Source organism: Lepidochelys olivacea (assembly GCF_965140295.1).
Source record: "Lepidochelys olivacea isolate rLepOli2 genome assembly, chromosome: 3".
Lineage (NCBI taxonomy): Eukaryota > Metazoa > Chordata > Testudines > Cheloniidae > Lepidochelys > Lepidochelys olivacea.
The window spans coordinates 98,164,666-98,179,242 of NC_140413.1; the positions used below are offsets into that span (position 1 = coordinate 98,164,666).

The window sequence follows — 14,577 nt, forward strand, 5'->3', positions numbered from 1 at the left end:
TTTGCTATGAAATGTTTGGCTCCGATCACTCTCTGCTTGGTGAGCTGAGGCATGCTAAATAGCATGAAAGGTTTCCACACTTTCTTGTGTATCATTTGGCATATCTCTGCTATCTCCACACTGTTTGTCATAGAAAAAGAGCAAACTCCCAACAGAAGTTACACTTCAATGCATTTTAAAGAACAGAGAGGCTCATTACTTTTCCAATACATGAATTTAGAATTTCACATTTTTCCAGCAAATTTGATGACATGCAATATAAAAGATATTCAAATTACTGAGACACATTCAGATCACAGTTACTCTGTTGTAAATCAAGAGTAACTGTGGAACTAGAGTTCCAAAGAGAAATAATTCGGCCTGCTAAACCCAGGGCTGTGAGTTCAATCCTTTGAGGGGGCCATTTAGGGATCTGGGGCAAAATTTGGGGATTGGTCCTGCTTTGAGCAGGGGGTTGGACTAGATGACCTCCTGAGGTCCCTTCCAACCCTGATATTTTATGATTCTATGATTCAATTCACAAGAAAATAGGAAGCCACCATTGTGGCAGTCTGATGATATCACTGAAGACACGAGAAATGTAGATCAGCATCTGAAGGTATGAGAGGCAGCAGACATAGAAATCTGGTGTAGATAAACTCTATTCTACTTCAGAATTATTTGGGTGGTTCTAATGGTGGTTTCATGTTAACTTTACTTCCATAGTTTCTTCATAGATGCTGAACTTCAACTTCAAGCAACACAAGACAGGAAATCAGTACTCAGGAAATCAGTACTAGCTTCCTCCACTGTTCTTCCAACTGGCAAAAGGCTTGCAACATGCATAACATTAGACTTTTCTTCAATATCCCTCTCCTCTGTCTGAAGTGCTTCTCCTCAACCACCCTTCTCTATCCCCAATCCTGTGCTGAAAATCCTAGCCAAGGTCAGCATCCTCTACTCCAGGTTCCTGCTCCACATGGATGAGCATCAGCAGCCTGATATTGAGGTACAAGTCTCTCTCCTGACTTTTCTGCTCCAGCCTGATAATATTCACCTACCCCATCCTCAGGGTGCAGCTCTCCAATCCAACTCAGTATAGAGATACAACTTTGCCTCTCATGACCTGTGTCTGTACCCAGGGCCCTGATTTCTGGTGCCCAGTCTCCAAAGGGTGCCCCATTTCTCCTCTCTGGCCCAGTGTCCCCATTCTGTGATAACAGGTATCATCAGTGAGCTCTGACCTCCTGAAGCTATTACCAAGGAGAACATCACCAACCTCTAATCCATCTTGGCTTTCTCCTTCATCCTAGAGTTCCAAGGAACCTTCTTGCTGAACCAGAGAAGGGAAGTGACAGATACTCAAGATACAAGGAGAAGTGAAAGATATGAGGAGCAAATCCATGGTTCAGTGGTATGGGATAGAAGTGTATACAGAATAGATCCAGGAGGAGATCATAGAAGCTGATGATGACAAAGGCCTATTATCAAGTTCATTCCCCTATATGTATAAGATGTAGATCCCTAATAGATGACGTATGAGATATTAAACTGACACCACATTTGATCTTAATTCGAAGACCAAGAGGAAGCAGGTTGTGAGGTAGACGCTAACCATGGCATAACCTTCAGCACTGGATTGGGGCAAAAGAATCAGAAGTAGGACTGAACCCTGAACAGCAACCCAGGGAGTCTGAATGGACTGAAACTGGGGAAGGTTTGGAGCAAGGCTGAGTCTAGCAACAAGTACTACGGGTAACTAGAGAAGCACCACAGTCTCATACAGCAGATGGGTGTGGCAGCTGAGAGCAGTGGTATTTTACAGTGAAGACCAGAACAAAATAAGGATAAGTGCAGGGTCCTGCACTTAGGACGGAAGAACCCAATGCACAGCTACAGACTAGGGACCGAATGGCTAGGCAGCAGTTCTGCGGAAAAGGACCTGGGGTGACAGTGGACGAGAAGCTGGATATGAGTCAGCAGTGTGCCCTTGTTGCCAAGAAGGCCAATGGCATTTTGGGATGTATAAGTAGGGGCATAGCGAGCAGATCGAGGGACATGATCGTTCCCCTCTATTCGACATTGGTGAGGCCTCATCTGGAGTACTGTGTCCAGTTTTGGGCCCCACACTACAAGAAGGATGTGGACAAATTGGAGAGAGTCCAGCGAAGGGCAACAAAAATGATTAGGGGATTGGAACACATGAGTTATGAGGAGAGGCTGAGGGAGCTGGGATTGTTTAGCCTGCAGAAGAGAAGAATGAGGGGGGATTTGATAGCTGCTTTCAACTACCTGAAAGGGGGTTCCAAAGAGGATGGTTCTAGACTGTTCTCAATGGTAGCAGATGACAGAACGAGGAGTAATGGTCTCAAGTTGCAGTGGGGGAGGTTTAGATTGGATATTAGGAAAAACTTTTTCACTAAGAGGGTGGTGAAACACTGGAATGCGTTACCTAGGGAGGTGGTAGAATCTCCTTCCTTAGAGGTTTTTAAGGTCAGGCTTGACAAAGCCCTGGCTGGGATGATTTAACTGGGAATTGGTCCTGCTTTGAGCAGGGGGTTGGACTAGATGACCTTCTGGGGTCCCTTCCAACCCTGATATTCTATGATTCTATGAAAACCAGAAGAGGAAGAGAGTCTCAAGCATGGAAGATGGAGCAGCCTCTGATTTTCATGTTCTTGACAAACCAGTTACTAGCTGGAAAAGCAATGGAAGGAAGTTTGTGGGGGTGTGGCAACGGACACCACTTTATCCTCTATTGACAAGTGTGAGTATCAACACCTGCAAAGAGAACACAGGTATTGTGTACATGAAACCATTGTTAAATTAAACAAAACAAATTCTAAAAATAATAGAACTTACCCTACAACGCTGAAAATCTCCTGCCTTTCTTAGCAACTTAAATACATTTCTTCAGTCTCTAACAAGATCAAACTAGCAACTGGAATTTCTGTTGGGAAGTCTCACTAAAATGGCAGCCAGAATGGATATACTGAAATGGTGAGTTATTCCTTAAATCTGTTAGGAATATTAATTTTTAATCCACACACTTTTTCTTGTTAATGCTTGCTTTGTTACCTTTCAATCTGCTATGCTATGTATTGCTGTTGCAGACTTTTCTGTTTATTTTCTTAGGAAAAATCTGGATACTCTTGAACCTGGGGGCTGGGGAAGAGGATAAAGAGCATTTTCTTCAGCCTAGCACATGTGAACCAGTAACGTACAATACAGACCTAACATTTCATTGAGCACTAGGCTGAAAGAACAGCTAGTGCACTCATTAGCATTCCAAAACTCGAAGGGAATGTAGCTAGGATGGGAACATGGCCAGGACCTAGCTCCTCTGCATGCCTGCTAGGATCTGACAGCAGTTGCTGCGGGAGCACATACTCCAGCTTACAAAAGCAGGTGTGCAGGACACGATTCAGCACATTTACACTAAAACTCCCCATAGCATTCTTCATGCATCTGCCTTGCATAGGCAGAATGTCTCAGAGCCCCACGGCTTAGCTCTGACAGCTCCACAATCCCACAGCTTCAGAAAAAAAACAAGACAACAGTTTGGTTATGTATGTCTGTGAAATGATATTAACAGCCCATTTAATTTCTCCAATATGTTTACAACTTCTTAATAATCAAGCTATTCAACCTGACCATTTGCCACCTTAAGTTCTGCACCCTCAGAACTCCCATAACTGCAATGGATATATGGAATATTAGTTATTTCAGCAATGGTAATTTCAAAACTTCCAGCTGGATTAAAAACAGTTCCCATATTTTGAAGTATCACCAGTAAATAACACTAACCTCCTTCACTTTTTCCAGTTCATTCTGTAGAGCCTGTTTAGTAATCTCAACTTCTATAAGCTGCTGTCTTAGCTTTTCATTTTCATCTTCTGTTGTAGCTCGTTTTTCTTCCACATTTTCTAACTCATGATGAAGTCTTACTGAGACATCTTTTGCAACCTAAAAGAAAGGGTGTTTGCAAAAATAAATCATTAAATACATGAAAAGTATGTATTTCTGCAGTACCGTCTGAATGATCACTTCTGACTTTTTTCAGTAGAAGGGGCATGGAAGAGATGTGCGGAAGCCAGAGTCGACCAGTGGGATTCTGACTACCTAGGAACTCAGCCTAACTTTCATTAAAGTTAGGAAAGAAGATTTTTTCCATTGACTTCAGTGGGAATTGGATTAGGCCCTAAACAAATACTCCATCTCTGGATTCCTGGGTGTGCACAATGAAGCAGTAACTCCACCATCCTTGGAAACTGTACTTGAAGGGGACCGAATGCTGCATTGACAGTCCACCCAACTCCTTCACTGACCGCTCCCTTTCCTAATGCACCCTGCCATGTCCCCTTCAGACAGTTAATGTCCATGGAAGCACTGACTAACAGCAAGATCTACCCTCTCCAGCCATATGAAGCACAAACGAGGGGACAGCTCCTCACTTCCTCCCCCCATTTAGGCATGCAAGGTTGGTCACAATCTGGTCCTTATTATTGCTAATTATTTTAATTTTAAAATAAGATAAGCCTTAGATTTTGTGACCAGACACCTGTGTCTAACACTAAAATTCAGTATGTTTTTAAAGTGCATAGAAGCATTCATGGTTTTTGTTTTCAATTTTGAAATGCATAGACACAAGGAGGAGGGTTTAAGGCAGGGGTGAGCAAACTACAGCCCATGGGCCACATCTCGCCAGCGGGACCGTCCTGCCCGGCCCCTGAGCTCCCGGCCAGGGAGGCTCACCCCCGACCCCACCCCCCGTGCTGTGTCCTGGCCTCCCCCACCCCGCAGCAACACCACCATGCGGGCAACAGGGCTTGTGTCCGCCCACCTCCCAGGCTTTCAAATAAGCCTGTCCTGCCACTCTGAGCAGCATGGTAAGGGTAAGGGGGCGGAGGGGAGAGTGGGTTGGATAACGGGCAGGAGGCCCTGGGGAGCAGTCAGGGAACAGGGGGTGGTTGGATGGGGCGGAGGTTTGGGGGACAGGGAATGGGGGTGGGTTGGATAGGGGGTGGGGTCCCGGGGGGCTGGGGGGGACAGGGAGCGGGGGGGGTTGGACAGGGGGTGGGGTCCTGGGGGGGGCAGATAGGGACAGGGGTCCCGGGGGGGCAGTCAGGGGACAAGGAGAAGGGGGGGTTGGATAGGTTGTGGGGTTCCAGGGGGATGGTTGGGGCGGGGGGTCCCGGGAGGGGGCGGTAAGGGGACAAGGGCCTGGGGAGGTTGGGTAGGGTGTGGGATCCCGGGGGGGTAGTTAGGGGCGGGGGGTCCCGGGAGGGGACGGTCAGGGGACAAGGACCAGGGGAGGTTGGATGGGCCGGGGATTCCGAGGGGGGCAGTCAGGGGCGGGAAGTGGGAGGGGGTGGATAGGGGACAGGGGCCAGGCTGTTTGGGGAGGCACAGCCTTCCCTACCGGGCCCTCCATTTCATTTCGCAACCCCGATATGGCCCTCGGGCCAAAAAGTTTGCCAACTACTGGTTTAAGGAAATGTACCAGGACCCAATCCCTTTTTTCACTTATGTAAATGACAATTATGCCATTCAGAACATTATATTATAACTTTATGGCACTTTTAAAATGGTAATAACACATATATCAAATATTTAGGTAAACAACAACAGCTACGATGACTTCGATACAATCATTTTGAAATATGTGACGTGTTAGTTTCTTTAAAATTTAAAGACACAGTTAATCCTTCGTTGGTGTTTGCATTACTTAAGTCTGAGCTCAGAGTTCTCACTTTTTATGGCCAATACAATATTTATTGCATGTTTTTAATACTCTGTTATATTTCATGTACACCCATACACAGACCTCTAAAGAAAAAAATATTGCATAGAAAGCAATGCAGAAGAATTTTATCAAAAAAGAGTTGCAGCTAGTGCCTCACTCTTTCATGACAGGAAACACAACTGTGTGTAAAGTACTGATACAATAGGCTGCAGCATTCATTCAATGACTTCCCTATCCCTACGCCCCACCTCTTACACACACACCCCGCACGCACACCTTGGCGGGGGAGGGGGACCATCTTTGCTGAATTCCGAGCAGATCCTAGGCTAAGGGACTGCAGGATAGGGTGAAAATCACATTAAATCAGAGGATTAGATCCTGACCTCCTTTCCCCCCCCTTTTGTGCTTAGTTGATCAGTTGGGTAGTTCTCCAACATAGGGATTCCACAGGTAGCACCTGTTACCCTCCTTCCAAGCCCTGGCATAGCAGGAAACTCAGATATATGGCCTAGATTCTGCAACCCTGAGACTGAATAGCATTTCATATCCTATTTTGACAAGATTACCTATTTGGCTGACAAAGGTACGGTACCTATATTGACATAATGTATTTAGACCTCTGTAAGGTTTTTGATGTAGTCATGCAAGATATTCTGATTAAAAATCATCATCCAGTGGGGTCATTTCTAGTGGGATCCAACAGGGATCTGTTTTTGTCCCTGTGCTATTTTATGTATTTATCACGCATCTTGAAGAAAGCATAAAATCAATTGTTGGTTAAGTTCGTAGATGACACAAAAACTGGTGGAATGGCAAATAATGATATGGGCAGGTCAGTTCTATGGAGCAATCTGGATCACATGGTAAGCTATGCTCACTTGACCAACATGCATTTTAATATAGCTAAAGGAAAAATCAAATATCTAGGAAACTAGACTATAAGTCACCTTTGTATGATGAGGAACTTTATTTTAGAAAGAAGTAACTGAGAACAGGACTTCGGGGGCATGGTGGATAATCAGCTGAACATAAGCTTGCTGTGCAATGCAGTGGCTAAGACAGCAACTGTGATCCTTGAATGTATACGCAGGAGAATATTAAGTTGAAGTAGAAATAATATGTTTTTATCATTGTATATGGCATTACCAAGATCACTATTGGAAAACTGTGTCTGGTTCCGGTGTCCACACTATTAAAAGGATGTTGACACATTGAAAAGGATTCAGAAAAGAGCTACAAGAATTATCTGAGTTCTGGAAAACCTGCTTTACAGTGATTAAAGCATGTATTTAGTTTATTAAAGAGAAAGTTAATAGGTGATTTAATCAGAGTTGATAAGTACAGTGACAAGATTTCTAACAGTAGAGGTATATAATTCAGCAGTTAAAGGCATGTGGTGAATAGAAACTAAAGCTAGACAAATTCAGATTAGAAATAAAATACAACAGACTAGAAATAAGGCACAAATTTGGCCCAATGAATATTTAACAATGAGGGCAATTAATCATTGGAACACCTTGCCTATGAAACCAGTGGATCCTCCATCATTTGAAGTGATTGGTTTTCTTTCTAAAAGATTTGCTGTAGCTCAGCCAGAAGTTAGGGACTTGAGGCAAGAATCCCTTGGTGAAACTCTATGGCTTGTATTATGCAAGAAGTCAGATTAGATGATGGTAATGGTCCCTTCTGGCCTTAAGATCGATGGCTGAAATCCTGGCTCCCACTGAAGTCAATGGGAGTTTTTCCATTGACTTCAGTGGAGGCATGATTTCACCCTATGAATAACTTACTCATACAAATAGTCTCACTGAAGCCTGAGTAAATACTATAATGGTCCCACTGGAGTCAATGGGACTATTCAGTTGGGTTACAAAAGCTGGCCCATAGGGTGTAAGCTGTTTGTTTGTAATGACCTAAAAAGGTCCGAGTGTAATCACTCAGGGAAATTACTCAGACTCCCACTGACTTCAACAAGAATTGACTTGAGTAAAGACTGAATAAAAGATGAATCTGACGCCCAAAACATGGCCCATAAAATTCTGCCCCCCCAAACCAAAGGGTAAGTCTGGCCTGCTATACCCTGTGCTTCTTGCATGGTCGAGAAGATGTGTGCTTCAAACTGATATGGAGCAGCATGTCTGAGTCAGAGAGGATATGGGAGCACCATTTTGTCTCAGCACTCAGTTCTCTCCTTCTTCAACCACCCACCCACACACTGAGACTAGGTGCTTCTGTACCTTGAGATCCTGCTCCATGCTGCGCAGGAGCTCTCCATCAATCTCCCCAGTCTGTGCATAGCGGAGCCTCTTGCGCTCAGCCTTGCGGAGCCGGTACTGTAGGATTCGGCAATTCTTGTTGGCTCTCTCCAGTTCATGACGCATTTCCTGCAGCTGACAAGCATCCTCCTCGAAGAAACTGTCCCTCATCTCATCCATCTCAGTCCTCAACTCATCTATCTCATTCTGACACCCAGTCAGGCACAGGAGGAGAACACAAACGGATGGACCAAGAAAATAAATATCAGAGATACACAGATAAAACATAGGGAAATGTGGCTAAAATGGAGCTGGAAAACAGGTCTTCTCCCTCCATGCCCATTAAAAAATAAGACAAATGGGAGAAACAGAGGGCAGTAAAAGAGATACTATGAACTAAAACACATTATTGCCCTTGTATAGTATTATCCCGATATTATTATAAATCCTCCCTCTCATGAGCTAGCAGAAGAAATAGGAAATAAGCAGAGATCTAGCCCACGATGCTTTGTATCTGCTGTGCAGCATTCTGGCCACCCACAGATGTGGAGCAGCAGAAGGGGTTGGCTAACCCGCTCTCCCCCCTTTTACTCCCCCCATCACTCCCCAGGAAGGGTGTGGGTGACAGGCCTTGCCCCTTTCCAGCTCAGCTCAGAAATCTCCCCAAAGGAATCTTCCCAGCCCCACCCTCTACCTCTGCCGGGGGTGGATGCCATGTGCTGGGCCCCCATCTTGGGGGCAGGGGATGGAGAACCCAGGCATTGCCCCTTTCCACCCCCATGGCCGGGTTCACACCCTTGTAGCCATCCTTCTCCACCTCCCTAGGGGAATAAAGGGGGGGGGACTCTCTCCCATCCCCCACTCACCTTGAGGGTCTCGTTCTCCTCCCGCAGCCTCTCCATCTCCTCCTGCAGCTCCTCTTGCTGCGGCGGGCTCGGTCTCCCGCCGTCCCCAGCGCCCTGCTGCAGCCCCTCGAGCCCGGCCGCCGCCATGGGCGAGGGGGCGGAGGCCAGGGGCGCCTCGGCCGGGGCGCCGCCGCCGCCGCCGCCGGGGACCGGGTTGCCGCCCTTGGTTTGCATCTGGGCCGCGGCCGCCAGCCCCCGCCGTAGGTGGAACTGGATGAGCTCAGTCTGCAGGCATCCCTCCCGCCAGCACCCGCCGCCGCCCGCCGCCCGGCCCTTGCCTGCGCCACAGGAAGATGGAGGAGCCGGGGCCGCCTCCCCGCCTCCCCGCTGCGGAGCCCGCCCCGCTTTGCCCCTCCAGTTCCTGGGCGGCGGCTGCAGCGCGGCTGCCCCCTCCCGCTCGCCCGCTCCTCCTGCCCCTCCTCCTCCTCCTCCCGCGGGCGGCGGCTCCTCGCCGGCCGGCTCCGTGGCTGGGGGCGGCGGCGCCGGCGCCCGGGAGGCTGCGGCGGCCCCCGCCGCGTGCGGCTGCGCTTCAGCACCAGCCGCCGGCTGAACAGCTCCCGGCAGCGCCGCGCCCCGCAGCAGCGCGGGCGGCGGCCTGTCCGCCCGGCCCCGGCCGCCTCTCTGCCCCGGCGGCGGCCGCGCCCCGCTGCCTTTGGAGGCGGCGGCGGCTCGCGGGGGGGCGGCGGCGGCGGGGCGGCTGTCCCGGGGGCCCGCCGGAGAGGACGCTCGCTGCTGCTGCTGCTGCTGCTTTCTGCTGCTGCCCTCCGGATGCTGGCGAGGCTCGGAAGCAGCCGCAGCGCCCCCGGCAGGCGGCTGGTTCATCGCTGCTTGCTAGCGCCGGGGAGCCTCGCTGGCGGCCGGCAGCCGGGGCATCCTCCTCCCTGGGAGCTGGGGAAAGAGCAGCACGGAGAAGGGGGGCGGGGGGGGGCAGAGAGAGGCGCACACGCTCAGCGCTCGCACCGGAGTGAGCGCGGCACACCCGCAGCCGGGCTTGCTACAAGGAAACCCAGGCACGGAGCCCCGCGGGGCAGCACGTGCCCAGCCCCAGCGCTAGGGAGGGGGCGCTGCCCGCAGGCTTTATGTTGATGCCGCCCGCTCTCTCCGAGCTGTTAGTTAGGAGCCGCGTTGCTGCTGGAGAGGGAAGACGCCTGGAGGCCAGAGCGCTTTGTTCCAAGCAACTCCACACAGCTGTAAACTCGGGCACCTGATTTCAGTCCCCAGCCAGTTAAAAATTGGTGTGCTCTGCAGACATCGCCGTCTGGGATGGCCAGCCAAAGTCTGGTCTCCTTTACACCCATGTAAATTCGGAGTAACTCTGTTGAAATCATTTGAGTAACTCCGGTGTAGCTGAGATCAGACCCTGGCTCCTTTATGTCAGTCTAGGGGACATTTTTTTCTGCTGATGTCACAACTCGTCGTTCCATTCAGTACGGAATGACAAGTGGCACTTGGCTCGTACTCCTCTTACTTGCTTTGTTCACCCGGGCCAACGTTGTTCGGTGTGTATCAGCTAGAGATGCTAATGTATCTCTATCGTGCTAGAAAGGACTCACCAAGCTGTCAAAAAGGACATTGGCAAGAGGGGTGGGGAAGGGAGTATTTTATGCTCTTGGGGTTGCACACGTGAAAATAAAAACCAGAAGTTCCTTTCGCCCTAACAGGGACTCTCCCAGCTGTCTGAAGGGTTAGCCCACCTAAACAGAGGAGTCGTTACTAGCCACGCCCTTAAACAATGGTGTGGGTTATGGTTATTAATATTACTAAATTAACCTCTGACCCCAGATTTGTAATTAGTTTGTTGTCCGGAGGTGCTGTAACACTAGTTCTTAAGGTTCATATGTGAAAGTTTACTTTTCCCTCCGATTTCTCAGTGATTATTACATTTATTAATTTTGAGAAGTCTCTCTCTGGCCAATTTTACCCATCTTTATATTTAAAAGGCTAGGAAACAGAGAACACATTTAGAGTACTCCAGGGCTGACTGTTACTGTGGTTACCAAATTACGCTCAGTTGGCAACTTTTTTCTATATTAGCAAAGTGATAGTTTCCATGGTCACAATCGATTATAAAAAAGGATATTTATTGGGTGCAACCTTACAAAGATGTTTCTTAGTATAATCTGAAAATGATCACTGTGATTAATAGCCTTTATTCAACTTTTATTTATAGTGATAATTTATGCAAAAGTAAAAACCTTAGGGGTCCCAGTAAATTTCGAATGATCTAAAATTAGCTGAAGCATTAAACAGTAAAGAGAGAAACCTGAATTTGGCAAGGCCATTCTATATTCTGTACCAGTTAGATAACTCTGGAACATACTCTAAACTATGACACTGCTTATTGCCAGGGATGTATTGATTACTGTTACATGCATTGACATCTGCAATAATGATTTTAGTTAAAGTATTGAAAATTAATGTTCAGGAGTACATAATTGGGCAGAAAGTACCAATATATTAATTGCCAGAAGTGGGGCCAGGGGCTATACTCTATTAATTTATAAAAACAATTTATGAAATGTTCCTTTACATTTCTGTTGCCTATTACAAACAGAATTTTAAGCTGCTCTTTTCCAGAATTCTCTTATTGAAAAAGCCTCTTTTTTCTTGCAATCAAAAACTGCATATAGAGACGCTGAAAACGGCTGTAATCAACTTGATTTCAGTATCTTATTCATTACTATGACTTTTAGGTGTTGCTGAAAATTAAACCAACAAATCTATAACCCTACACGCTACCTGGATTTCTTCCTGAAGTTTCACTGCAGCAAAGTCATCAAGCTCAGCAAAGATCTGCCAGGAATATAACTTGAATCCCTCGTGTCCCAAATTCCAGCACCGGCAGACTTCTATACAAATTAAAGAATCTTTTTAATGCAACCAAAATCCATCTCCAAATAAGAATTCCCCATTCCCTCTGCACAAACTCTGCAATAGAATCAGCTCGCTAGAGGCAAAATCACGTGGCGTCAAAAGAGGTGACAGGACGCGGTTGCGTCTCTGCAGGTTTTCCTGCTGGAAACAACTGCCAAGGCGGAGAGAAAAAAAAGAAGAAGAAGAAGAAGAAAAAAGAAAGGAAAGGAAAGGAAAGGAAAAGAAGAAAGAAAACAAACAAACCCCAACTGCAAACCAGAGAGAGGTTCATAGTTTTCACCGGCCAGTGTGGAACTAAATCCCCGGAGACAGAAGCAGCCAGGAATTCAGAAGGGGCTTCCATTTAATTTTTTCACTCTCCCAGCACAGATCACGTCCTTCTTATTCTAGTAGGTTTCAATGTGCTGCACACACTGCAAGCGTGTTTATTAAAGCTTGTTGGTGCTTCTGGCTTTTGTCCCGATTTTAGGATGCAGAAGGAAGAGGGCGTTTTCGCAGGGTTACCCTAGATGATTTACAATGTGTTGAGTTTTAATCGTATTGAACATTAATAAAAAAAAACCAAAACAAAAACAAATCAAAATACCCGAACACCAACAATGGCTCTACTGTAAGGCAGTCTCATTACTCACCACCACTTTGTCTGCTGCTGGGCTGGTAAAATGCATACACACACGAGGTACCAAGCTGTGCCAGAGTATCTCAGAGAAATGCAGCAATATTCCTGAGCTGACCTCACTGGGCCTCGGAGAGAGAGGGTGGGGGAGGGAGGAAGCAGCAAAGGGAAGAGAAAAGAAAAGAAGAGATTAAACGACAAGAACCACGCCCAGGCCTTGAGGCTCAATTGCAGTTCTCCTTAGCGGCACATGGCAGTATCGGATTGCAAGGCAAACAGGAGAATTAGGTTGCAGTAGATGGAGACAATTTTCCTTCAGAATTCATTCCAGGGAAACAATAGATTTCGATCAATTATTTATTCTTCTTTTTAAGGAAGACTAGCATGAGGAGACAGTGATGCCAGACGCCTTCTGATGCAGCAGCAGGATGACAACAACTGGATTTTCCTTTGTTCATTTCCTTGATTTGCATTTCAAGTATAGCAAAATCATAATTACATTTCATTAGCAAACTCCTAATGCAATTGGTAAAGGTAGAGAGACACTGCCAAACTGTTCTCCTCTGCTAGAGATAATTCAATATGTAATTAATTAATGTATGCTTTGATTAAACAAGCTGGTACTTCATTGATGAAATCCTAACATATTTGGTAAAAATAGAAAGAGTGCCATTCTAATTTACTAAAGACTATTCAAATATTTATTTATTCTTGTGAATATTATGTAGATTTGTCTACATATCCAAGCATTATGTGGCCAGTATCACTTTGTATCTGAGTATCTCCCAAGTATATCAAAATAAAAACAACAATAAAAATACCTCTTTTTCTTCCTTCTGAGTTTTATTACAATGGGGCTATAGGAGCAACAGGAGGGAAATCAGTGGGGGAATCTGCTCAACACTTTAGATGTCTATACACAAATGCAGGGAGTATGGGGAATAAACAGGAAGAACTGGAAACATTAGTACATATGCTACATTATGACTTAATTGGCATCAGAGACTTGGTGGGATAAGTCTCAGGACTGGAATACTGGTATAGAGGGATATAGCTTGTTCAGGAAGGACAGGCAAGGTAAAAAGGGAGGAGGTGTTGCATTATACATCAAGAAAACATACACTTGTTCTGAGGTGCAGAAGGAAGTGGGAGGCAGACCAAATGAGAGTCTCTGAGTAAAGACAAAAGAGGGAGAATAGGAGTGATGTCATAGTAGGGGGCTGCTATAGACCACCAAATCAGAAAGAGGAGGTAGATGAGGCATTTCTAGAATACATAACAGAAACATCCAAAATACAAGACCTAGTAGTAATGGGGGACTTTAACTATCCAGACATCTGTTGGAAAAGTAATACAGCAAAGCACAAAATTTCCAAGAAGTTATTGGAATGTACTGGGGACAACTGTTTGTTCCAGAAATTAGAGAAAGTTACCAGGGGAACAGTCATTTTAGACTTGATTCTGATATACTGGGAGGGAGGAATTTGTAGCAAATCTGAAGAGTGAAGGCAATTCAGGTACAAGTGATCACAACATGATACATTTCATGATTCTAAGGAAAGGAAGGGGTGAAAGCAGCAGAATAAGGACAATGGACTTCAACCAATCAGATTTTAACAAACTCAGAATGTTACCTGCACACTCTAGCCACCCACCTTTACCCTTCTGTGGGATCAAGGCATAACCCAAATCTGTTACTTGCGCACTCTAGGGCACACACCTTTACTCTTCCATGAGTTCAAGGTGTAACCCTGTTAATTTAGGCACCCCCCCTTTCCCCTCCTAGGTTCAGTGAAAGAGCCTTACATAGTAATATCCTTAATCTCTATTTATTAACAATCACCAACACAGAATGCACATGCTAAGCATACAATGCTCACCACTCCCAATAAGGCAGATGAACTTTTCCTGCTGGCCAGTCAGGATCAGGTCATCTGAAGACTCCAGCTCATGTATGATATAGTTGGCAGGTCTGGCAGCTCTGATCTTGGGCTGTGTCCTGGAGTTGGTTCCAAAGAACTTCCTTTTGGACCCCAGTTTATATACTGACATTTGAGTCCTGCTTAACTAAACCTTAATCAATTATTTTATTAAAATATTGCAAAATAATTTTTGACCAGTCCCAACATATTGCAAAACAATTCTTTAACCAATCATACCCCAACAACTTACTTCCTTTAAATCTTGCAAAATTAGTTATCC

The 14,577-nt window shown here is 46.1% G+C and overlaps 1 protein-coding gene across 3 annotated transcripts in view; it reads right to left on the bottom strand.

Moving 5' to 3' along the window:
- The window catches only part of MTCL3 (MTCL family member 3), a 61,359-nt gene extending 48,742 nt beyond the window's left edge, over positions 1-12,617 (bottom strand). For 2 of the 3 annotated variants that reach the window (XM_084625125.1, XM_084625126.1), the window contains exons 1-3: positions 8,847-9,710; positions 7,963-8,187; positions 3,787-3,945 (exon numbers count right to left, since the gene is read on the bottom strand). In XM_084625125.1, the coding sequence (XP_084481251.1) occupies positions 3,787-3,945; positions 7,963-8,187; positions 8,847-9,707 (1,245 nt within the window). In that variant the 5' untranslated portion in view covers positions 9,708-9,710. Of the gene's footprint in view, positions 1-3,786; positions 3,946-7,962; positions 8,188-8,846; positions 9,774-11,624; positions 11,735-12,391 lie in introns of those variants that run through there. The other variant, XM_084625124.1, reaches the window with a different exon arrangement.
- Between the last annotated feature and the right edge of the window lie 1,960 nt (positions 12,618-14,577).